The sequence below is a fragment of the Cupressus sempervirens genome, chromosome 10 (assembly GCF_028749045.1).
Source record: "Cupressus sempervirens isolate cs-2001-9-10 chromosome 10, ASM2874904v1, whole genome shotgun sequence".
Classification (NCBI taxonomy): Eukaryota; Viridiplantae; Streptophyta; class Pinopsida; order Cupressales; family Cupressaceae; genus Cupressus; species Cupressus sempervirens.
This window is the reverse complement of record NC_143127.1, coordinates 674796336-674824113: the sequence shown is the minus strand read 5'-3', so window position 1 is coordinate 674824113 and position 27778 is coordinate 674796336. Positions and strand designations below refer to the sequence as shown.

The window sequence follows — 27778 nt, the reverse complement described above, 5'->3', positions numbered from 1 at the left end:
AATATAAATAACATCATATTCTAACATGAACATCTCATCATCAAGAGAACGTAATAAACATCTTTTTAAGATACACCATATGACATCATCATAAAAGTAATTTCATTTACTGACTAAGAGCAATTAAGACATCATCATTGCAAGTATGGAATTGTTACAACTTGACATAATCAATTACTCAACATATCAAAGTATTGCATTTCAAATATAAATTAAGAGATAACAAATCTATACAAGATTTGTATAGAACTTTGATTATTGAATCTATAATGATAGCATAGGAGGGGTATTATAGAAGCTTCTCAGAAAGATGACTTAAATAAATAAATCATTTCATCTTATTCTCACATAAAAATTTGAAGAGAAATTTAAGATTGAAAAGTGGAATCCAGAAGGCTTCTAAGAAAGACCTTGAAGTATTTCCCCAAGAAAACATGAAGATATTCAAAATCAGAGAGAGAGAGAGAGAGAGAGAGAGAGAGAGAGAGAGAGAGAGAGAGAGGAAATTTTCTTACAATTTTTGAAAAGAGGATTATGGATGTCATTAGAAAGAATTTTTTTAGTTAGTAAATTAATTTGATGATTCCACTCAAGCTTTCAAAGAAAGAATGAAGAGGCTGGAAGAAGGATACAAGAAATAGAAGATTGAAATCAAAGCCTTGTGTCAATACATTAACAACTTGCCTCATCCTGTAAGAAAGGAAAGTCCATCATTTGTCCCTCTAACGAGTATTTCAACTCAAGCAATAGACGATATTGAAAAGATCAAGTGGACTTCTTAAGGTGTGATGATTTGAGGTGAAAGAATTTTGGAAGAAACCTTGAAACATGCAAAATAATTGATGCAAGTGCATAGTAGGGCACTAGTTGTACTATCTAGGATTTAGTGCATGGAGGAATCATGGGAAGATGAGCATATTTACCAAGACAAAATGATTTTTGGCATCTGATGGAGACCCCAAAGCATACATTGATCAATGGTGGAGTTATAGGTGAAGGAGACGTCTATGAATTCTTTTAATGGTATAGTGAAATGAGCACATCCAACGAAATCTCTAAGAGCTTTATTGCTCGATGGAAAAAGATTGTTAACAACATCAAGTCAGGGGTGTCCAATTCAGTTGCATCCTTGTCATAGAGGTTGGTAAAGAATGAAATGAAAACATACATTTGAATGTCAAGTTGTAGGAGTTCTTTCAACTAAATGTTTTTGAAAGAGATTATTCTTATAACCTCTTCTTAAATACCATACACACCATTAAGGACTTATTATCATATTGGGAGGAAATTTTAGGAAAGGTGAAAAAGGCAGTTGCAATTCTGGAGTTCAAGCAAGAATCAACGCCAATCATTAGCACAAAAGAATTGGAAACAGTGTTGGAACAGTTTCATGCCTTTAGGAGGCAAAATGAGCGATAGATTCATTTATGGAAAAGTGGGTGTGTGCTTAGTGATCATTTATTGCACGCACCCCCTTCCCGTATGAGCATGTGTAGTGAGCATTTATTACCCACCATAGTAGTGGATTCCTTATTGCATTAATGTATATTCCACTTTTTATGCCCTAACCCTAATTAGAGCTAATGTGGCACGATATGGGCCATTGATTATTGTTTTTATCGAGGTTATCCATTGTAATCAAGGACCTATATAAAGGCCTCAATCCTCATTTTTAAAGGAGGATTTTCTGAGAATTTTCCTATGAGCTACTAAGATAATAGAGTTTTCATTAAAGCTTGGTGAATACTTGATGTGTCTTTGTGCTTGCTTGTTCTCTTAAATTCCCTCATTTAGGTTAAGTTTAATTTAGTTAAAGTGTTGAGCTTGTAATGGAGAAGATGATGGTGTTTTAATGAATCCCTTTCATTCATAATTTTGACATTTTAGTGATTCTAAACCATTGTGCAAAGCTATCCTAAACCCCTTTCATGCATATGTTTAACTTGTATCATTCATATATATTATTCTTTATGATTGTGTACATGTGGTGGTATGAAAATATTTCACATAACCCTCGAAGATTGCAATAGTTCAGGTGTAGTTGTAGTATAACTTGGTGAAGTGGAGCTCAATAAAGTAAAGAATTTGTCCAACAAAGTACCATTTGTTGTCATCACCACCCTTAGGATTTGAATAGAACTCCTAAACCCTATCCCATTTCATTTCTTCTTATTATGTGAAAATCCAAAAAGTATTTCATTGCAAAACCTTTCGATAGCTCCCACATCCAATGTGACTTGAAATAAATCTAAGTCAATATACAGAAGGCCCCTTGTGATCATCAACAAATCACATTAACCACCGAGCTTATCCTCAATCAAGCCCTGATATTGAAGGAACCTTGAAGTCATCATATTATCTTCTAGCAATTTTAGCACACACGTAACTTTGTTCAAGAGATGATAAGATATTTCGGTATTTTGTTCTATCATTTATGAGTCGTAAAACACACATCAACAGGTTGTAGTTCAACTGGTGAAGATGATGGTATGTGATATAGAAGTCATCCACATTTGCACTTAATCACTTACCGAAGGTGACTCATAGTTTAGATGTATACTTATTCAAAAAGTTATTATCCCCTATATAAAGACAAAGATGCCAACATCTATGTATACCCACTTATTTCTATTTGCATCTAAATGTCATTCAAAATTACAATCCAATTACTCCTAATACAGTAAATCAAAGCATAAAAAATGTTCCATCTTTAGTATAAGTAAGCAATTATCACCCAAAAATCTTTTGGCATGCAACAAACGAGGAAGATTCGAAAGCTGTGCAAGAATTTGGAATAAAGAGCAAAGGTGATGATCAATCATATACAATAGTTTATTTGGACGATCTACAATGTGCATACGGCGGCCGCCCTTATTCTACGTCAATGTCAGCATAGACATGGAAAACCCAACACCAAGGTGAGATTTTGCTCTCCTCTCGGCGCTCAATGTGCCTAAAAATACACAAAAACTATTCCTTTCCTCCTCTAAACTTGATGGGAAATCCCCAAGTTTGCTTCTTTGCAGGGGAAGCAGTTGGAAAGAAGCAAGCAAGTAGGGTTAAAAACTCATTATAATTATATATAGAGAGAGTTGTACAATCTGTCAAACAGGCTGTGTACATAGTCCGAGAAAGTGGCAGCAGATGAAGAATCGCTTCTCTTCTCTCTTTGTGGGCTCCATTGCTTTCACGACTCACGACACACAAGAACAAGAACAAGAACAGGATTCGAACCTCTCACCTCTCCAATACTAGTACAATCCATTTTGTAGCCCTGGAAAAAGGAGCTCTATGTTTCATGAGGGCCCTTTTGTTTATATTTCTTCTTGTATTACAGAGGTGGGGTAGATTTGGGTTTCAAGTAAATACTTAGCTTCTCTGCCAACTTGTACTTCCTTCTCATACAAGGGTGAAGCACTAGGGATTTTATCATTCATCTCTTCTCTTTCTCCTCCATGTTCTATAATAATATAAGAGTTTTCCGGCTTCCATTGCAAGCAGTTTCTGAAACAGGGTAAAGATTGTTTTTTGATTTTGGTATTGAGCCACAGCCATGAAGGGGATTTTGGTGAAGCTTGGGAGAATGTTGGTATTCATGGTGCTTCTCATGGCCGCCTTGATATCATTTCAGGCCCAAGGGGGCTTTGGAATGAGAGACTCCGTTGGAATTAGGCATGGAGGAGTTAAATTTGAGAAAGGGGCTAAACCAGATCTGAATTATGCCAATGTTAAGCGTAGAGTCCCAAATGGCTCAGACCCTATTCATAACAGGTACTGTGGGGGTGATTGAATTTCGTTTCTAAGATAGCTTAAATGTTTTTCAGCAATTTCTACAAGAAATTTTACAAGTTTCAGCCATGCAGCTTCAAAGTTTTAGCAGCAGGGGATGCTCAGAGTAGGAACTGAAAGCATTCAGCTTCGTTAGAGATCAGTTCTGAAATGAATGCCATGAGAGATGGATGAGTTATGAAATGTTTAGACCATTACTCTCTTGCTAAACCAAGAGTTTTAAGGGTAGTTTTGTTTACAGAATTGTTTCCCATGCTTGTATGTCAATGGCAAGATTACAGAGACATAAATTTGAAGTCCCTGTTGAATTTTTCATGGATTAGTTAAGAGTTGAACCTAATCTAGGACCTCCCAGTTACCGCTTACAACTTGTATTGCCACTAGTTTGAAGTTGCTGTTAAACTTTCTTTGGATTGGTTACAAGGCGAACCTAATCTACAACCTTTTATTTACTGTTTAGAACTTGTATTGTCATAAATTTGAACCTTTATTGTCATAAACTTGAAGTAGTCATCAATCAACTTTTCATGGATTAATTAGGAGTCTAACCTAACCCAGGACCTTTCATGAATTAGTTGGGAATTGAATCCAACTTAGGACCTCTCATTTACTGTTTAGGACTTGTATTGTTCTAAATTTGAAGTAGCTACTAAAGTCTCATGAATAAGTTGGGTGTGAAACCTAACCTACAACCTAACATTTACCATCCACAACTTGTATCGTCATAAATTCGATGCAACTGCTAACATTTCATTTGCTGCTTAGAACTTGTATTACCATAAATTTGAAGTAGACATCAACCTTTTTATGGATTACTGAGGGTTAAACCTAACCAATCTAGGACCTTTCATTTGCTGGCTAAGACGTGTATTACCATAAGTTTGAAGTTGCCATTGAACTTTCATGAATTTGCTAGTAGTCCACTCCGACTTAAGACCTTTCATTTGCTGCTTATAACTTGTGTTACCATAAGTTTAAAGTGAGAACCTTTCATTTGCTGTTTGGAACTTACATTGCCATAAATTTGAAATGGTTATTAAGTTTTTCATAAATTATATGTAATCTAACTGAGGACCTTTCAATTCCTGTCTAAGACTTGTACCGATTCATAATTTGAGATTTGTATTTATGATGTGCATGTTGAATGTTTTCAGAAGAGCTGGGAAATCAGGGGAGCCTCCAGCAGTGTAGAACAAGGAAGAATTTCAAGAAAGAGGACTTTAAAAAATAGTATGAATGGAGCCCTTGGAGGAAGTAGTGGTTTGCCAGTATATTAATACGAGACTAAATCTATTACTTCTGAATACAGGCTAAAAATTTAGGGAAAAAAAAGCTTCTACGACCCAAAAAAAAAAGAGAGTATATAGTTGAAGCAACTGTATCAGTCCATGACTATTTCTTTATGGTATTCTTGTTATTTTACACTGTACAGACAACAAAATTGTCAGATTTGCTTGTTTTGCAGACATATTTTTGAGCTTACAAAATAGTGAGAAAAGAATATATATGAAGATAAAATTATAAGTCATCATATGTGGCGCTCCTGTTCATTGCATTGTTGAATTATTGATGGTAAAATTAATTCCAAAATCAAACAGGGGGGAGAAAAGTTCAACTTTTATAACAACAGTAAAATTTGTTTGTATTAAATTTAAAAATTTAAATCAGCAACGCCTCCTGTATTGTTCTCCACACTATGCAAAAATACTTCCAAATCTATTAGCTCTTTTTGGGTCATGTAGCTTTTTCATTAATAATAGTAAGGCAGCTTTTGCAAGCCTTCCTAAAAGAACACGCCTGATAAAACAAAAGATACAAACATCATTTACTTTGGTTTTAAGAGATATTCTATTTTTTTTTGAAAATTAAATCACTTTAGTTTTAAGAGATATTCTATTGTTTTTAGAAAATTAAATCTATTAAAATTATGAACATCATTTTACTTTATTTTAAAAAAACATTGTGTTTTTTGAATAGGCCTATTAGACTATAAATATTATTTACTTTATTGATTACTTTTAATATTTTATTAAATTATTATCTATTATTTTGATTTAAAAAATAGATAAATATAAATTATATTATTTTAATATTAAATATTGAATTCCATATATAGACGATTATCAAATCTAAATTAGTTTCGTAATAGACTCATGGTTGTACCTATTTTACTCCCTACCCAATAATGAATTATTTCCAAGGAGAAAATGACGTTCCTCATAATGAAGTATATTTTATAATTTTTCTTCAACTCAAATTCATTTCGTTTGGTTGGAGAAACTCTCTTTAGGTGGACATGTAGGCATAAGTTCTTTTCCCCCATATTTGACTTGACCTTTCATGCAAATACTTCGATTTTTAACTATTGATGCCTTACCAACCTAATAAAGCATAGCAGGTATAAGATTGTGCGCAGGTATATATCATTTTATTGCTCTTGATTTCATCTTTTGGGATAAGATTGAATATTATATGAAGACCAAACTTGGTTTAGATTAAAAAATGTTCATTGGTATTAAGATATAGAAATCTTAGAAAAGTTAATTAAATTATATGAAATGATTTTATAATTATGTTATTAGTCTTTTAAAAAAATTATATGAACAAAGTATCAATTAATAAGTGTTAAATTAAATGATTTTCTAATTATGTTATTAGTCTTTAAAAAAAATTATATGAACAAAGTATCAATTAATAAGTGTTAAATTAAATGATTTTGTAATTGTGTTATTAGTCTTTTAAAAAAATTATATGAATAAAGTATCTTAATGTCTATGTTAAAGTTGAATTTTACCTATAGACAAATTTACAAATTTCTTGAAATAATATTTTTTTCTACAACTTTTATATAATAGATAATAATTTTCCATGCTCTTGAATATCTAGAAATTGGTGGCATTTGAAACTCTATTTGGATTGTTGAATTTTGTACACTAGCAAGTCCTCCTAAATCAACTCCTAAAAAGATCACAAATTGAATGTAATAAACAAGAACACTAGTATGCACATTTGTTACACATTTTATTTTATGATACTAAGATGTATCATATGAAATCTCTATTTTGAAGCTTCAGAATGAATGATTTAGAATTATATGTAAAATGATTCAATGCTTAGGAGGTGGCTTAAATGAATGATATGTGTATTTTAAATTCCAGCACATAGAAACAAATTGTGTCAAATAAGTGCTATTTTATTCAAGGTGGAAGCCCACGAAGGGGGCTAGCTAGCCAAATTTGAAATTTAGATTTAAAATGACAAGGGACAATATTGGACCACTCTTATAATCATAGAATCGCCTCAAAGTAGGTAAGCAATATAATCTATGTAGCTTAACAAAAAAATGAAGGCAACTACATATGTGATGTGATAGGTGGGGAAAAAAAAAGGTTTGTTTATGTGAGTGTTTATATAAACATATGCAAATATGTAGACCAATAAAAGTTTGAAGAAATGAACCCAACTCTTTAGAAGCCTTTATTATTTTTCACTATGTGCATATTTCAATCTTTATTCTTACAATAGACACAATACAATATAAAACAAAATATACTCAAAGTTCTCCACAAACATGCACAAATATGACTGAATTTTGTATTTGCACAATCATATGTACTAAATGTTTATAATGTCTAAAAAAAGAAAAGGTAGATTAAACATGCAGATGGTTTTTGTCATTATAGATTTAAAATGTTATGTAGGAAAATAAACTATAAGCTAAGGGTTTGAACATGACAATGCTGTGTGTTAAGTAGACACTAAGCATAAAAAATACAACATGTAATAAAGTATGTGGTATCAAGCAAAGAACAAGATGGCACTTGAGTACACTATATATATATATATATATATATATATATATATATATATATATATATATATGACTAATGTGTGCAATAATATATAAAAGGAAAATATGCCCATAATGTACATAATAAATAATTCAAAGAGGTAGAAGGACAACCTTTATCGGAAACATGTTTGCACTATGGTCTCCTTCTTTGTTTAAAGACAATACATCAAACAAACTGATAGTTGTAGAAAAAAGTATGGAAAAGACACATCAAGTTAGGTAGGTCCTTTTTAATATAGTTATGTCATTAATAATCAAGTAGGAATCATGAGTTCCTTAGCTCCAAGTCTTCAAATCTTACTATATTATCTTCTTTTAGGTGAAACTCATTTATTCGCCTAGAAAAAGATTTAAAATGCCACAAATAAGTCTATTACATATTTCACGTACAAAGTTGATCCAATGATCATTATGGAAGAAACAACCAAAGGTTTGAGGTAATAAGGGCAAGAAGCCCTAGATGATGCATGTTAAATTTTTGTGTCACTATGCATGATAGACGACATCAACTCCATTTGACAAAATGGCATATTTATGTCCTATGATCAATGACTAGTAACATTATAGAAAGGTGATTTTGTTTAACACAAGTAACCTAAATGTTTGAAGAAGGAGAAAATGATATTAAGGGACTATAGTTTAGAATCATGATGTATATTTTAGAATTGATAGAACTCGAATACTCGATGTACAAGAAAAATACTTGAATACATACAATTATATTTATTGATAATATATGACTAATGTGTGCAATAACATAGAGAAAGAAAATGTGCCCATAATGTACATAATAAACAATTCAAAGAGGTAGAAGGACAACCTTTATGGGAAACATGTTTGCACTATGGTCTCCTTCTTTGTTTAAAGACAATACATCAAACAAATTGATAGTTGCACATAAAAATATGGAGAAGATGCATTGAGTTAGATAGGTCCTTATTAATTAGTTATGTTGTTAATAATCAAGAAGGATTCAAGTGTTCCTCAACTCCAAGTCTTCAAATCTTACAATATTATCTTCCTTTAGGTTAAACTTGCTTTTTCACCTAGAGAAAGACTCAAAATGCCACAAATAAGTCTACTAAATATTTCAAATACAAAGTTGATCCAATGATCATTATGGAAGAAACAACCAAAGGTTTGAGGTAATAAGGGCACAAAGCCCTAAATTATGTATGTATGATAAACGACATCAACTCCATTTGACAAAATGGCATAATTATGTCCTATGATCAATGACTAGTAACATTATAGAAAGGTGATTTTTTTCTACACAAGTGATCTAAATGGTTGAAGAAGGAGAAAATGATATTAAGGGACTATAATATAGAATCGTGATGTATATTTTAGAATTGATAGAACTTAAGACATATAAAGAATACACAAATCATGATAATCACAACAAGATTATTTTAGTCTTCTATCTTAACTATAAGAAATATAACATTCACCAATAGATTTTTTAAAAATATCCAAAATCACAATCATAAAATATGCACATAATAAGAATAAAATTAAAACACAATTCAATAGAATTAATAACCAATATACTACATTAATCAACAATATCTATACAAACTTTACTGAAATCTTCAATGCCATATATCCGTTGTCATTAAATACACTTCCCTATATACAAGAAACATCTTCAACAAACTCTAAAATTTACTTTAAAAACTATGACACATTGAACCTGAATTTCTTATCACACAACTTGCATACCTACATTTAGAAACACCCAAATTCTCATTCCAATGAATCACACAAAGCCACATGACTAGTTTGGCTTATACTTCAAACAATTTCCTCTTTCCATGTCCAATAAAAAATCAATACATATCAAAGCTTTCCCAATACAATAACACTTTAAATGAACAAACCCAAATAGAATAAACATCCCCACACCCATAAAAAGGCATATAAATCACCAATAATTATCCCATGAGCATGCGCCCCCCATCAAATATCATTGTTTAAAAAGAAACAAGGCACAAAAGCCCTAGAAAGGGGATAAAAACCATAATAAACATTCATTCTCACAACCCTAGTAGTGCTGATTCAGCTCTGCAAGCCAAAAAAGAAAAAGGAGAAAATGACAAAACAAAACAATTTAACAGAGCTCCTCAGTACGTACACACAAAGAATCCACATATTGAAATGCATTGCCCGGTAGACACGCAAATTGATTGTTGCCCAAATACTTACGTTCATTGCATGGGCTGATCATCGAATATAACATGCAACTCCCTTAACTTTATCCGAATATTAACATGCAACTCTCAACTTTATGCTTTATCTCTGCATCATTGTCTCTTGCATGCCTGTCTGGACAGCTTCCCCAAAACATGTCTAATTGCTCACATCTTTGACTGCAACTAATATACGGTCAAAATATAGGGAAGGAGAGAAACAGCTTTAGAAAAGAAAGACACATATTCTCTCTGCAACAGTACGTTGTAACTCCTCAATCTCCAGGCAACAAACATAGTTTATATACTTACAATGGGCCATGCTGACGTTACGTTGATGTGAGAAGATGATTGATATGAAATGGTGAGATCCTCTCACTTTATCCTTCCAATCAGACAAAACTCGAAGCTCAAAGTACAAAGAAGCATCATAAAAAGTAGGTTCTCTTATTCAGATCTTAATCTAAATTATAACTTCAATGATTCAATCTTGTTGGTGCCTCTATTATATGGGGAAGGGAGGGTATGGTATGGGGAAGGGAGGGTATGGTAGTGGGGTATTGACTATCTAACCATGACAAACAGTTTTATACTTTTTAACAATTTTAGGAAAAAAAAATAGTGTTCTTTTGGTAAGACTAACCGTTTCATGACTGATAGCCACTACATAATAGTGGTTACTGTATAGTCGCTACATAATAGTGGTTATAGCTAACGACTAGCTTGTTCAATTCTTTTATGAGGAGGGGTATGGTAATTCTTATAGCTAACAATTAGCTTGTTCAATTTCAATAAGTGTAAGGGTATGGTAGTTGTTATAGCTAATTTTGTAGGCAACACCTATACATCTGACTTTATAGCCATGTTGAATTTTGTATATCTTATAGCCATGTTGAATTTTGTGTATCTTAAATTACAAAAAATGTCATTTTAGATAGATTTAGTTGACTTTATAGTCATGTTGAATTTTGTGTATTTTAACTTCTTAAATAGGATATTGAATTTAGCATACCTTATGTTCTTAAATTGTATATCAAATATCTTCGTGTTTTTTTTTTAATCATCTTGGTATTTGATTTAATTGCTTATGGCTATTGTTTTGGCTTCTAGGTAGTAAAAATGAACTTTGTAGCATTCGTTAGCATACAAGGGTCGAAACATGGTCATTTCAAAGTGTCATCCTACACAAATTTTTTATAGTGAGCTTCACATATCTTAAGCTTTAAATAAGGTATGAGTTCTCGATGAGTTTCTAATTATCTTGACATGTGACGTAACTGCTTATAGCTATAAGTATGGCTTGCGAGTAGTAAAGGTGAAGATTGTGGGATTTGTTATGCACTCAATGGTCACAAAGTGGTTATTTCAAAGTTGTCCAATACATATTAGTTGTTGCTCCTAACCATTCATTTTGAAAACCCAAAAATTTGTACAATTGATCCAATACGTATGCATGAAGGCTTTAATAATTGTGAACTAAATTAGTATCAATAAAGTTGCACAATTGATCTAATTACTAATCTTGGATATAGATAAATTGGCATACCTTTAAGTTCCAAAATGTAATATCAAGTTTTGATCATTTTTGTATTGTCTCTGTATGGGATTTGATATGCACACACTGGTCAAAAAGTGATCATTTCGAAGTGTCACCTCATACATATTTTTTATTGCTTGTATTATTGAAGTAGGAAAAGGAAGAGAAGAGTATTCATAGTCATTATATAGCAACTTCATGCATCTTATGCTCCTAAACAAAACATCAAATTTTGAGGAAAAAAAATGTTATCTTTGTATGCAACTCAATAGCTTATTATTATTGTTTTGGCTTCTGCGTAGTAACTACAAACATTATACATGTATTACTGGTGTTATAGATAACTTTTAAGTACCTTAATATTGTAATTAAGACAATGGATTTTGGCATTTCTAATTGTCTTCATATGCAACTTATTTGCTTGTAGCTATTGTTCTCACTTTTGGGTAGTAAGAAAAACTAAATGGGATTCATCATGCATACATGGGTCAAAAAGTGGTTGTTTCAAATTGGTGTGTCATACATATTCATTATTTGCCCAGTTAACCATTTATTTTGAAAACTAAAAAAATTGCACAATTAACTTAATACTTACTGACAAACGTCATAATACTTGTGCACTATTAATTTCATAAAAGTTACACAATTGATCTTTACTAATTTGGGATACAGCCAATTGCTAGTTCACTCTTGTTACCAACATTACTAAAGTTAGGAAGGCAATCAATACGATAAGAGCATCTATAGTTGTTATAGCTAATTTTGTGTACCCAATTCTTCTAAATGGTACATCAAGTCTCAACCTTTTTTTATTGTGTTTGTATACAACTTATCTTCTTAAGCTATTGTCTAAGCTTTTGATTACTAAAAATGAATTTTATGGGAACCATTATGCCCCATTTCAATATGGTCAAAAAGTGGTTGTTTTAAAATGTTCTCTGAAACACATATTCTTTATTTCCCCATTACTAATTTGCACAAGCAACCAACAAATTGCATAATTAATCCAATATTTATGCACTATTATCCCAACATTTTGTGGTATTGTTACCAACAAAGTTTCAATTGATCTAAATAGATTTTCTTTAAAATATGGGTGACTATTGACCCACTAGATTATATTTTAGTTTGTTTTAATTAGAAAAACTCCAAAGGATGATAATTTAAACACGGGGTTAACTAGTGCTCTTCCCCTAATCATAATAACTAATATTGCATGCCTTAATCTCTTACATGGGGTATTCAATTTTGCAATCCTTTTTTGTTTTTATTGTAAGAAACTTAATTTCCTATAGATATAGTTTTAACTTATCAACAATAAAGATGATATTTGTAATGCAAACAAGGGGGGAAAGCCTCCATTTTAGAGTATCCTCCCATACATATTCCTATTTCCATGTCAATCATTCATGTTGAAAAAAAAAACCTTTGCACAATTGATCAGATGCTTAGGCACAAATGCTCCAATAATCAAGTGTCATTAATACCCTTTATCGATCTAATTAAATTTTTGTTTCTATTTTTTAAGTATACCGGTAGGCGGTTATTAACCTAGACTATAGATAAATTTGTAGTGGGATTTTAAGTAGTCAAATGCAATGAATAGTAATTACAACATGGGTGGTAATTGGTCACCTCCCTCTAGGGTGTTTCTTCTTGCCTCTTCAAAGTTTACAACTATGAGAACCTTTAATGATAGAAAAAGATGATCAATTTAGAGAAAATATCTTTTAAAAATTAGTGAGATTATAAATGATGAAGATGAATAATTCAAAGAGAAAATTGTCTTGTAAAAGTATCTAAAATTGTAAAAAAGATGAAGATAGAGAAAATTAACTTGTAAAAATTATTGAAATAATTTTAAAAATACAAATGAATAGTTTAGAGAGAAAATTATCTTATACGAATGATTAAATCATAAAAAGATGATGATAAATAATCAAAATAGAAAATTATGTTGTAAAAATGATTTCTTAGGGTATAATTCTTAAGTTTGTTGTGAGAAAATCATTTTAATTTTGTATTCAAGACATATTTTTAAATATGTTTTGAAAAATTAAGAATCTAATCAATAATTTAATTTTACGTATATAATTTCGATAACGAACCTAGTTAATAGTTAAACTTGAGCACATTTATTATAAAAGAAATTTTGATCTTTTAGAGGGTCTTTTTCATTCAATAATTACATGTGTTAAAGTTTTTTGGAGTATAGGTTAAGTCTAATAATCTAAATAGTGGTTAACCTTTAATTATAATAGTGTCAAAAAGAACCAACCTTCTAAAGTAAAAACATATTTTTGTGTACTTTAGTATTGAGTCAAGTGCCTTCTATAAATAAATAATATAATTAAGAATTATATTTTTATTTTTATTATTTCTAAAAGAAAAATTAACATTTTCAAAGGCTTTTTTTATTTGATTATTATGTTTTTTATATTTATTTTAGCAGCTTAAATTTATCTATCCAACTACTAGCTAAATTTTAAACATAATTATTTACGTAAGAAGAATTAACTTTTCATGTTTTTTTTTTAAATTTGATAATTACAAATGTAGAAAAAAACTTCAGTTAACTCAAATTATGAAGGTCTACTAAGAAGAAGAGCTAAGACTATGATATTGTAATAAAAAATCAACTTCAGGAGGTGTATTAATGAGCTATAAAGTTAGAAATTTTCGCACTTGTAATAATAGTGGTTACCAGTTTAGATAGTTGTACACTTACAAGAATAGTGGTTGTCATTTTGGATAGGGTAGTCTAATAGAAAGCAAATGTAGGTTATATACTATCATTTTGTTTTTACAAGAAGTCAAGATTGCTAGATTTTTAATTCAAATTTTGGTTAGACCATTTGGTTGGAGACCATGCATCACATGTCATAGCATGCGTATAAGTAATATCATTGTTACTTTCTGTAAAATTTTGACTTCAATCATAGATTGAAGATTTAAGGATTGATTTTCATTTTTTTGATGAGTTGGGTTTTGTTATTAAGTCAGATGAGGATTATGGATTGGGTGTGCAAATCGGATTAATGTTAGATTTTTAAAAATTTAAACTTTGAGATATTTTTTAATATATTTTTTGGTTTACATATATATATATATATATATATATATATATATTAGCCCAAGCATCAATAGTATGGCCTATTGACCTCAAGGCAATTGTCATAGTAGTATGTGACATACTACTTCATTTTTAGAAGTACAAAATGAGTAACTTACCAATGTATTATAAAATATTAAGCTTGTATGTTGCAATTATAAATTTGTGTTTTCATTGATGTCACACTTGTTGTCAGTGATGTCAACTATGGTCTAAAAGATAAGTTCAATGATGTTCTTGTATAATTTGGAATGATTTAGTATCAAATATAGTAAAATGTATTAACATTGATGTATGGAGATTATAGAGGGTGATTTTATATAAGGGTAAAAACACAAACCCATGTCACCTTTTATAAAGAAAAAGGATCTCATAATAGAAATTGTTCAACTTAAATGACATAAATATGGTGTTTGTGCTTAGAAGTTGAAGATGATGTTAATTAATGAAATGTGTGAAATTGGATGGATTTTATGCCTATACTTTTTTCAAAAAAAAGAGTAAGCATTTATTCTATTTTTAAAATTTTGAAGTCCCTTTTTCAACTGCAAAATAGGGTGTAATTCCTATCAAACAAGTATATGCAAATCACCATCTTTTTCCTTTGATTTGAAAATATGTTATAGATGACATGAATAGCTAGGAAACCAAAAAAAAATTGGTTTTTTATGTATATTTTCCTTTCTATAAGTACTCAAGTTTGACCTTATCAAAAACCAACAGTTTTTACCTCCCGTTAAAACTTCCCTATCAAATCTTATACCTTTGTCGGAAAAAATTACATATTCTTGAAGATGACTCTCTCTTACTTATCAATTGATGAGCTTAGGGGGCTTTCTACTAAATGGTTCATAAGGCACAACACTTGGTGAAGGTTTTGAAAATGGGGTTGCAAGCAAAGTGAGTAAAACGATGGAGGAAACTCCATAGTTAAGAGTGCTTGAGTTGGAGTAGTACTGGGATGGGTGACCTCCTAGGAAGTCTTAGAGCTTCACCTCTATGAACATCAAATCTTGATTATAAAAATATCACAAATTGACTTGTTGTGGAAAAATATCTCCTAATTATTAGTTGATGAACTTAAGAGGATTTCTAATAAATGGTTCATAAGGCACAACACTTGGTGAATATTATGCAAATGAGGTTGCAAAAAGAGTGGTTTTAACCATGGAGGAAACTCCATAGTTAAGGATACTTGAGCTAGAGTAGTAATGGGATGGGTGACCTCTTAGGAAGTTTTGGTACTTCACCTCTATGAGTATCACCTAGATCCAATGAGTTCTAAGTGTTCTATTTATTTTCATGAGAGATGGATTCATGTGAATCACTACTCATGAAACATCAACTAGTTTGACTCAAAAAACTACAGAGTTAAATCCTAATAGCAATATCACAATTTGACTTGTTATTGAAAACATATCATACTTATCAATTCATGAGCTTAAGGGGATTTCTAATAAATGGTTCATATAGCACAACACTTGGTGATTTTTTTAAAAATGAGATTGCAAGCATAGTGGATTTAACCATGGAGGGAACTCAATATTTAAGCATATTTGAGCTGCAGTAGAACTAGGATGAGTGACCTCCTGGGAAGTCATGGTGCTGACCTCTGTGAGCATCACCTAGATCCAATGAGTGTTAAGTGTTCCATTTATTTTCATGAGAGATGATTTCATGTGAACCACTACTCATGAAACATGATTCAATAAGTTTGACTAAAAATGCTACACAGTTAAATCCTGATGGCAATATCACAATTTGACTTTTTGTGGAAAAATATCTCCTACTTATCAATCTCTTATTGTTTGAAATAATTTTTGCTATGTGAATAAAAATACTAAGTTGGGCAATCTCTGACTCTAGATACAGATAATTAAATTGATTTTGTTTCTTTCTGTGCCTAAATAATTTTAGTGATGATTTGTAATTGTTTACTTTAAATACAAGAATTGGATTGAGGATTAGATGATCTAAAATTCATTAACAGATAGTCCTCACCATCTGTTCCTTTATTTTACTATGTATATGCTAATATGTTTCCTTCTTGATATATATATATATATATATATATATATATATATATATATATATATATATATATATATATATATATATAATGCTAATTTCTTCAAATTTATCGATTATCTTTAAACTGATTCGAGTTTGGACTTTAGTTTCCTCATTAGGAGTACTGCTTTGCTAAAGGCATTTAGAGTAATCTAACTATTCAAAGCTAGCACAATCCTAGAGCAAGTATCCAACTTAAACTTATTAAATCCATCATAATTTTTCATTGAAACACTAACAAACCAAATATTTCCAAGAAAATTATTACTCTCCAACATATTCATTTTCCATCTAGTTTATTAACACACAAAGTTCATTCTATTATCCATAGTTGCATTTGATATGAGGTTCATTTTAATGCCCAAGTACAATTTCCTAGATGGTTAAATATAAAAGTAAACTTTGAACTTAAAATATAAGGATAACGAGATGATATATCAAAATATCACAAAAAGGGTATGATAATCGATCTATTCCAAATTGGGAAAGTTCAACTCCCAAATAGGTGTCCAAAACACTAATTTACACCTATTAAACATGAGAAAAAGTGTCCAATATTTTCCAAATGATAATTTTTAATAAGAAAAATCAAATAAGAAGATTTTTCACTAACCATATGACAATACTCTCATCTCAAACAACAATATGTGAATTAATGTATTTTATTGTACATGGTTTCTTCATCAGCATAATGGGCCTTCTCTCTAGAGGCCATAACTTTCATATCTAGGCTCTAATTGACTTGATTCGAAAAATTCCAAAAATCTCTTGACATGATTTACAACATAATGAATCTAAAACCATATTAATGTTGGAAATATTCAAGACTAGATAGGTTACTGAGAGGGGAGGGGTGAATTAGTAACCACAAAAACTTTACCAAATTCATATCTTAATTGCAATAATCCAATTACTATTTAATTCATTAAATCAGATCTAACTGCATGCATAAGAAACTAAAAACATAAAACATTCATAACACTCAAACACAATAATTTGGTGACTTAGAAACCTTCCAAATAGAAAGTAAAACTGGGGTGGGGATGATACCCACAAAACTTCAATACTACAGCATAAAGTTGGCTAGCTAAGGCTTACAATGATCACTTCTGACGATCTACCTTGTTGGGAGCAATTAGGACTGCTAGGTCCACCTTGTTAGAGGTTTTACAAATACACAATGAAGTATGCACTTGGTAAAGAGATTTGAGAAAAGACTGTTAAGTCTACCTTGTTAAAGGATTTGGACCGATTCACCTGTTAGAGTGAAATAGTAGATCTCTAACTTACAACTGATTTGCTAATAGAGATTCTTTGAAGTACTGATCACCTTCATGTGATAGATATGACTTTGTTGCTCCTTTACTGATATGGCCTTACAATACACTTTTTCTGCTGTTGATTTGCATTTGCATGCTTCTATTTCACATTATTGTCACACTTTCATACTACCTTGGATATGATACAATACATTACATATATATCAATCCAATTTACATAATTACAAAGTCGGCCAATATACAAGTTAACACCAATATTACAAAGTTGACCCATATGTAGATACTTGAGTTCTAAAGATTGACTTGGTGAAGTTCTGATACTCAGTGTCCACTGTCATTACTTGGCATCATCATGCATTTGGTAGAAGTAGAAGCTCGATCCATACTAATCACCTCAAAGTAATCTTGAATTCAATCTGTGTTAGGAATAAGGTGTCTCAACCTTGGATAATTCCTACTCTTATTATTTATTTTGTAAAATTTATTTCTTGCAAATAATGTTGATGTATCGGCATCTTGAATTGTGTATAAAGAGATCATAGCTAAAACGGTTATGATGGATTCCTATGACATGTAAGAGCTATGTTAGGAAGATTCAATGATAGGTGAAGACATGTGGCAACTGATAAATTTGAGTACTGTACACTCTACCCCAATAGTGGGGTTTGGGGCATCCGAAAAAAAAAATTTGGGATTCCTATTTTCTCGGAGAATGGTAAAACCCTAATACAGTTACCTTTGGGAGTAGCCCTAAAAGTAAAGCGCATGTTATAAGCATTTTTAGGGTTGCGAAGAGGTATGCGAAAAAAGTGTATTGTTGGTGTTGTGAGTTGCTACTAGAGTCTTTTGTTGTCATTGTTGAACTTGCATTGCAAGTGTATTGTAACCTTGTGTTGAAGATAATACATTGTGCAGGTTCTGGAGGGGTGGGGTTGTTTTTATCGAAAGGTTTTTCCCCACCGGCAAATCTATGTGTTATGTGTTTCTTTCTCTGTTTATTTTCTTTATGCTTGCTTGGTTGAAATGTTGTTGTTTACATGATATTGAATCTGTAAGTGTAAAATATTTTAATAGGATTTGCACCATACTTCTCTTAAGAGATTAGTGTAGGAAGTTGTTTCCGCACCTGAGTTTCCTTACAATCTACACTGGTGACTCGGTAGATACTATGTAACTTGGTATAAATTGAATTACTTGTTTACCATGATTGCATTTGGTAAACACTAATTATCACATAGCTCAGTTAACACTAAATTCGCTTTACATGAATTGTTAGCTCAGTAGAAACTGCAAAGCTCGATAACCACTGAAGTGCTCGGGTTGAATTGTTGGACTTCACACTGCCTAATTCTGCTCGGTTTGAACTATTGCACTTCACACTAACTAAATTCCCTTGGTAACCACTAGACTGCTCCGTAGGAACTGTAGTGCTCGGTGGCTACTAAAATGCATGGCAAACATTGTAGACTATTCAATGAGCTCGGTAGCCATACAGAATCTGAATAAGTGTTGTCACTAATAACAAACTTGATGAAATGTCAACAATCTCCCCCTTTGGAATTAGTGACAAAAACACTTATCATCCAAAACTTATATACATCTCAATGTGATACTAGCTTTGTAAAGTATACTATTTTTGAGATTTTTCAAAAAATTTCTTTGTATGTATATAGAGTATACTGTATCTGCAAATTCTCTACTATATACACTTTCTCCCTTTGCATGATTCTCCCCCATACAATATACATAGTATAATTATTGTCTCTCCCCATATATACATACTAAGTGTATCTCCGCCTTTTTGACAATAATGCCAAAGATTTATTCAAAACTTATTTATATGGAGACACCAATATGAGAAATAAAATTAGAATGTACCTTAAGTATGAGTGCTAGATTTCTATCCCAATTCTCTTGCAAAACTTTGCACATATGTAGAGCAACTTGAACTTCTGCAAAGAGTTCTATCATGTGATCTGCTATGGAGATGTTGTTGTCATGGATCAATGTTTTTGAATAAACAATATGCTTTTGCATTGTATCCATGATGGGAAGGATCATATTCTCAATGTCAATCAGTGAAGACCAGATCCTTGCTTCTTCTCTCAATAACTCTGCCTGCATAGCTGACAAGAATCTGATTTTCATATGATGTGCAGAGCTTGAACTAGGGTCAAGTTGCAACTACCATCCACTAGCCTTCAAATCTTCATCAATCTTTGTCAATTTTCTCTTTATTTCCTTTGTAAACTCGGTAACATCACATAACTTTCCAAAAATTGATGTTATATTTGTGCAAGAGATTTCAAGACTAGTCAAGATTGAGAAAGCTCCACTTGTTGAATAGCTATTTGCTAAGCAATGTGCTCAAGCACTTTATTATCAAATTTCTTTTCTGCTTTCACAATCAATTTATCTTGACCACTAGAGTCCTCATTAAACTTCTCGACTACCTCTTCTAATTGAAGCAAAATGTGTTGCGAAGTATTAACTTCAACACCTATCACCTCAGTCAAAATGTTCTTGGCATCATTAGTGATTTTGTATTCTCTATCTCTCTCCTCTCTCAATTTCTTCTGCTTTGCCTTCTTTTGGAGGAGTTGACCAGTTATATGCATTTGATCCGCAATGATATTATCAAAATCCCATTTGGGAATTTCTATCTCCTCATCTAGATCTATATCCTCTTTTATCTCTTTACCTCTATTCAAAAATCTTGTACTCGATTGAGCCTTAGGTTCAACTATCCTTGTACTTAATGCCTTTGAATCTAGAATGGAAACAATAGTAGAGATAGTAGGACTACTACTAAAAATTGATATAGTGCCAATAGATGGAATACTGATTGGTATGCTTACTGAATCCAAAACTAAAGTACTTACAGAAGTATTCAAAATTGTAGTAGCCAAAATTGTAGAATCCAGAATTATAGAACTCAAAACTAAAGTACTTACTGCTAAAGAGCACAAAATTGTAGAAACCACTATACTCATTCCTGATAACTTGATAGCTAAAGAAGAGGGAGGTTGTAGCTTAGTAGATGAAGTGGTAGACACTTCTATCAATGATGTGCTGAGTTGTGAGGGAGCAAAGAGTGATTGGACTATTGAAGTACCTGCAGTTGTCATAATCAAACTTGTTGAAGCTATCTCTGAGCTTGATGTGGTTGCTGGTTTGCTTGCAGAGTGAGGAAGTGAGGCAATGACTATGACTGCTATCTTAATAGGATCAATCTCCTTATCATCGTATTTGTCTTCCTCAGTAGCTTCTTCCTCTTTATCTTCTTCAACTTCCTCATTGTCAAAATGTGTAGGCTCAGTGTAGGTTTCTTCTTCCTCATCATCACTGTCATCATCCTTAACCTCTACTAGGAAGTCACTTTGTATATGCAAATGATAAACATTCTTCCACATACTTGTGGTATTCTTAACCACATGCTCTATATCCTTTATCAAAATTAAACAAGTATTAAATCTAAGAGTCATCTTATCTTCATTTTTCTTTTTGGGCTCTTTTACCTCAGCATCTGTCATGCTAGGTATCAACTACCTTAGGGTTTGTGCATAGATATAATTTTCTATTTGCATAGAAAATTCCCATCATGGATTTATTTTCTCTAATGATTCATTAGAGATTTGGGAGGCTATCTGATTTGGTGAGTACTTCCATTTTCCCATCTTGGTTAGCACTAGTTCTTCAACCTATTTCTTCTCAACCTCTATCTTGGTTTCATACTTCAAGGATTTGAAGTTAGTTATACCTGCACCTTCTTCCAATTGTTTCAATTTTTCTTGGAAGGTGGGAGGAGGCTTGCTAAAGACAATTTTACTGTCATTCTTCCTAGACCTCCTCGTGAGCACTACAGTGGATGGCTTGGTGACGATCAACTTGCCTTTCTTATTCACTGGCTCTTCTTCCTTTTTTTACTCCTCTTCATCCTCTACTTCATCAACATCTTCTCCTTTTCCCTTAGTTAACATAAGAGGTGTGTTGTTTTTTAGTTTTGCTATCCTCCTCTTGCCTTTGTTAACTGCCTATGGAAGCTTGATTTTAAACTCTAACCTTGTCTTAGCCTCATCATATGTTCCAAAGTGTCGTGCCTTTGGATCAATAGGTTCATTAATCAAGGCTTCAATAATGTCTTTGGCTTCATCAATGTTCACCTCATAGGGAAGAGGTTTTACCCATACAACTCTGGGTTTCGCTACCTAAATGTAGACTCTGTCACAGTCTACCATGAAATAAAAATCATCTTTGTAGTCTTCTACCAATTTCTTGGGTATCCTAAATCTGCTATTCATTTTCTCCTTGAAGATATCAAAATAGTTATCCATTATACTAACAAAATTTTCTCCCATTTCAGAAATATATTCATTAATCTGATATAATATTGGCACATCCTTTCTCCATACTACTGTGCCTTTTGAAAGGAAAAACTTTTGAACATAGAAAAATAAACAAGTCAACAAAGAACCAAATTTGCAAGGATTGTTCTTGGAGGTTCTAATACTTTCCATGTTCTTATTGAACTGCTTCAACAACAATCTACAAGATCATATGACAAATTGTTCTTCACAACCTTGTAAGCTAGGTCAACAGCTTCACATGACACATTATTTAGATGGCTAGAACTGTAAATCTTGTGAGCTATCACATGTATGCCAAATTTTAGTTGTGCATTAGTTACACTACTAATTTGTATACCTCTTCTGTGCCACTTGGCTAGGGTTTTCTTTTCTAACTCCACCCGACCTAGGGTTTTGGTGGTTTTGGCTTTAGAGAGCATGGGGAGGCCAATGATACGATGAATAATTTTCTTAGTGATCAAAACTAGTTTCTCAAGCCATAACTGACTATTGTGAACTCGGCTTAGGATGTATCTGATCTATTTTATTTGAAAACTTTGGGGCAGGTGGGGAATGTGGGTTAAACCCTTGTCTTCCAAATGCTTATGTTCAAGTTTAAGAACACCATTAACACACAATTCTCCTAGGGCATCATCCATTTCTAGGGTTCTGATTTCCTAAATTGCACACTTGAAATGAGTTCAAATATCGTTAATAAGTAGTACCTTAGCAGGAATCTCTGACTACGCTCCGTTTGGGTCAAGGGTTTCAATAATCATTGGCACAAGTTTGAAATTAGATGCTTTCCATTCTACTCCTTGGACCAACATTTATGACCCTTTCCTTTCTTTTTTGCTACTACTTGATGCTGCCATGGCTACTCAGTAACTTGTGAGAACTTTGAAGAGCTTAGCTGAAAATTTGACTCGAAGTCACTTGATCGCTCTGCAACTCGCTTGTTTTCAATAGCACTTAGAATTCTTAGTGAAAATGAATTTGATTTCCTAATTTTTGTTAAAAATTTTCCATTAATGCTCAGTACGAAGGTAGCTATGATGACATCATGTGCGACAGTATGCTCGATAGGTTGTCATCCACTATTCAATTGATTACTCGGTGAAGGTTCTGTAACTCAGTAACCATGTGTAACTTGTTACTCCCGACCTTGCTCGATAGAGTCCATGACCCAATCTTTCTTGGTAGAGAAGTCAACTCAATGATAACTAATACTGACCTCACTTCATGATCCTTTTGTATCTTGAATACTGATTTGGATCTTTGCTTCCTTTCAATTGGAACTATTTGGATGTGATCATGATAACTCAATTCCAGTTCTTCCTTAAGAACTTAGTTGGAAATGGTGGAGTCACCCACTTCTTGAGTGACATGACCATCATAGCTTGAACTAGCTTCCTTAGTAGATTTAGGAATCCATTGCTGCCTCATCTACTTTTGAATGTTATCTATTTTTGCTTTCTTTTCATCTTCAACTCTACCTGTATTCATGCAATTCTTAGCTATATGACCAAGTTCAATACAAGTGAAATATCTTATGGTGGTATATCTCTTCCTTGTGTGATTTTTAACATAGTTCATGGCAATGTGTCCATATTCTCCACAATAATGACATCTACACCAAGTGTTGTAGTCCCAACCGAATTGCTTTCACAATTTGTTCTACTGGATCGAATGACTTAGTTCTACAATCTAATGCCTTGTGACCTTGTTTCTTGCATTTGTGACACTTGCCTTCAAATTTTGGTTTTTCTTTGCATTCATTAGCCTTGTGACCATGTTGACTACAATTGTAGCATTTACCATTGAATTTTTCTTTACCATTACTCCAACATTTGTTTGATGTATGACCTATCTTACCACAGTGATTGCAAGTAGGTCTTTGATTCCTTTAAGCACCTTGTTTGGAGGATTCACCTTCTTCTTTGTATCCAATTCCTACTTTACCCTTTTGCCTATAGAGATTCTACTCATTTAGTTAATTTAATTGATTCATGTCTACTTGAGATTTCATCATTCTTTCATTGATTTTCTTTTCAGTGTTTAGGTCATTTTTCAATCTTTCACTGATTTGCTTTTCAAATCTCAACTCATTTCTTATTCTTTCATTGATTTGTCTTTCCAAATTTAGATCATTTCTTAATCTTTCATTGATCTGTCTTTAGCTCATGATTTCCTCATTTGGATTGGAGATTTAATCCATAAGATTTGCATGTTGAAGGCATTGGTTCTAGATCTCATTGTTTCTTCCATCCATTTCTTCTTTCATTTTGTTCCTCTGTTCCAATATTTCACATAGCCTTACTAACTGAATTTCTTGTTCTCTTTTGAGTTTTCTTACTTCTTCTTGCAGGGAACCATTCTTCTCTAGGACTTCTTTGATTGCATCATTTTCTTCATCTGAACTGCTTGAAGGGGGAAAAAATTCAATTCTTTCTTCAATGTACTGATGATCATTCATTTGATTTGCAAGTTCCTTCCTTCTTTTTAGGGATTCAGAAAGTTGCTCCTTAGCTTTCTTGAGTTGGGCAATGGCCATTTCTAGATCTAGATTTTCATTTTCAATGGCTTTGTCAAGCTTGAATATCTCATTGTCCTTGATCTTTGCTCAAGCTATCAAACTTTATCCTAAGAACCACAAAGCTTTGATACCAATTGTTCGAAATATTCAAGACTAGCTAGGTTACTGAGAGGGGAGGGGTGAATTAGTAATCTCAAAAACTTTACCAAATTAAGATCTTAATTGCAATCATCCAATTACCATTTAATTCATTAAATCAAATCTAACTACATGCATGAGAAACTGAAAACATAAAACATTGATAAAAATTGAACACAATAATCTGGTGACCCAGAAACCTTCCAAATAGAAAGTAAAACTAGGGTGGGGATGATACCCACAAAATTTCAATACTGTAGCATAAAGTTGGTCGATTAAGGCCTACAATGATCACTTCTAATGATCTTCCCTGTTAGGAGCAATTAGGATTGTTAGGTCCACCTTGTTAGATGTTTTACAAACACACAATGAAATATGCACTTGGTAAAGAGATTTGAGAAAAGATTGTTAAGTCTACCTTGTTAAAATATTTGGATTGCTTCACCTATTAGAATGAAATAGTAGATCTTTGACTTACAACTGATTTGTTGATAGAGATTCTTTGAAGTATTGATCACCTTTATGTGATAGATATGACTTTAATGCTCCTTTACTGATATGGCATTACAATACACTTTGTCTGCTATTGATTTGCATTCGCATGCTTCTATTTCACATTATTGACACACTTTCATACTACCTTGGATATGATTCAATACATTACATATATATCAATCCAATTTACATAACCACAAAGTCGGCCAATAGACAAGTTAACACCAATATTACAAAGTCAACCCATATGAAGATACTTGGATTCTAAAGACTAACTTGGTGAAGTTTTGATACTCAACGTCCACTATCATTACTTAGCATCGTCATGCATTTGGTAGAAGTAGAAGCTCAGTCCATACTAATCACCTTAGAGTAGTCTCGAACTCAATCTACACTGGTGACTCGGTAGATACTATGTAACTCGGTATAAACTGAACTACTTGTTTACCATGATTGCACTTGGTAAATACTAATCATCACATAGCTTGGTTAACACTAACTTCGCTTTACATGAACTGTTGGCTAGGTAGAAACTACAAAGCTTAGTAACAACTGAAGTGCTCGGGTTGAACTATTGGACTTCACACTGCCTGATTTTACTCAGTTTGAACTATTGCACTTCACATTAACTAAATTCCCTTGGTAACCACTGGACTACTCAATAGGAACTGTAGTGCTCGGTGACTATTGAAATGCATGGCAAACACTGTAGACTATTCAATGAGCTCAATAGCCATAAATAATCTAAATAAGTGTTGTCACTAATAACAAACTTGACTAAATGTCAACAATTAGGCCACAACCATTTTTTATACCACATAAAGTAATCTAGCATAGCCTAGAAAGGTGATCATAGTTACCAAAACATGCAACAAGTTGATGATCTGAACAACAAAAGAGAGTGTTGACCTTATGGTCAAATCATTTGTCAATTAGTGACTAAAACCTTAATAAGTTAGATTGGTTGCATTTCTAGCAAGCTCCAAAGAGCCTACCAAGCTCATCAATGCAAATCAATCTTTGTAGTGTTAACCAAGCTTATCATTGTCTACCAAGCTAGTCATGTTAACCAAGCAGAAAGAAGGTAGGGTTGACCAAGCTATAGTGTCAATCGAGCCCTTCAATATAACCAAGTTCTCCAATGTTTTCCAAGTCACCAAATGCTAACTAAGTTCATACCTACTCCCAAGTGATCAATTTGGACTAAGCAACAATGTCAACCGAGTGCCAGAAATTGTCAAATTGATAGTATTTCTGAGTGTTAGGATATCACTCGAGTGATCTTTAGAACCAGAGTATGAGCAGTAAGTTGTCTTAGTGAAGATTATTTGAATTTGGTGTTGTAGCTGACTCTAGAAAGTAATTAATTAGATTGGTATATATGTAATACATCTTATCATATACAAGTGTGAATGAGTAGCAAGTAAGAAGAAGAATGAATGTGAATTAAAAGGCAAAGGCTACAAGCAATATGGAAAAGAAGAGTCTCATCCATCACATAAAGGTGATCAATTTACATCAAAATAATCTCATACAAAAAAATAGGTTGTAGAACATAGATCAACTACTAGTTTATCCTAACATGTGCATAAGTCAAATCCTCTAACAAGGTGGACTTACCAGTCTTATGTTGAATCTCCTAACCAAGTGCATACTTCATTATATTGTATAAATCCTTTCACAAGGTGGACCTAATAGACCTTATTGCTCCTAATGGGGAAGATCACCAAAACTGATCAATTGTAAGCCTTAATAGGCCAACTTTATACTACAATCATAAATCTTGTGGATATCATCCTCAACCCAATTTTACTTTCTATATGGAAGGTTTCTGGGTTACCAAATATTGTGTCAAGTATTATGAATGTTTTATTACTTTCAGTCTTTCATGCATGCAATTAGATTAGAATAGCTTATGAAGGATTAATTGGATAATATAAGTTAAAGTTTTATTGGTTCCTGTCCCCCCCCTCCTATTAGTCACCTGGGAATACATATATTTCCAACAATCGATATTCGAGAATTTGGTTCTCACATCATAATTTTAGTAGCTTGAGAAAAGATCAAAGGCAATGGAAGTGTACAGACTAGAGAAAGTTGTTGAGAATGAAAATTTGGATCTGCAGTTGGCCATGGATCAATTCAAGAAAATGAAGGAGAATCTCTCTCAATCCTTGAAAAGAAGAAAAGAATTAGAAACACAACTAGATGACAATCTCTAAAATTGAAGAAAGGATTGAAGACATTTGCCAAGATAGAAATTTTGATGAAGCTGATGCAACAATTAAAGATCTACTTGAAAATAATCTTATTGTTCATGGAGAAGTCAGAAAGATGAAAAGAAAACAAGAAATTCACTTACTCAGAATGTGTGAAGACATGGAACAAAAGGACAAAGCCAAAGAAGAGAAAAGATTACTAACTAAAAAGATA

The 27778-nt window shown here is 32.4% G+C and overlaps 1 protein-coding gene across 2 annotated transcripts; it reads left to right on the top strand.

Annotated features, from left to right (window-relative positions):
• Positions 1-3137: 3137 nt before the first annotated feature.
• Positions 3138-5320, top strand: LOC149535619 (uncharacterized). Of its 2 annotated transcripts, none has more exons than XM_089804349.1 (2): positions 3138-3771; positions 4947-5320. In XM_089804349.1, the coding sequence occupies exons 1-2, from the start codon at positions 3554-3556 to the stop codon at positions 4978-4980; spliced, it is 252 nt and encodes an 83-aa protein (XP_089660475.1). In that variant the 5' UTR covers positions 3138-3553; the 3' UTR covers positions 4981-5320. The 2 variants fall into 2 exon arrangements, with proteins under 2 accessions (XP_089660475.1, XP_089660474.1); XM_089804348.1 differs by having other exon boundaries at positions 3169-3771; positions 4944-5320.
• The last annotated feature ends 22458 nt before the right edge of the window (positions 5321-27778 follow it).

Excerpts from the sequence above, each read along its gene's own strand:
- LOC149535619 (XM_089804348.1), top strand. The coding sequence starts at position 3,554 with ATGAAGGGGATTTTGGTGAAGCTTGGGAGAATGTTGGTATTCATGGTG. Across the intron at positions 3,772-4,943 it reads TCAGACCCTATTCATAACAG|AAGAGCTGGGAAATCAGGGG; the intron begins GTACTGTGGGGG and ends GAATGTTTTCAG.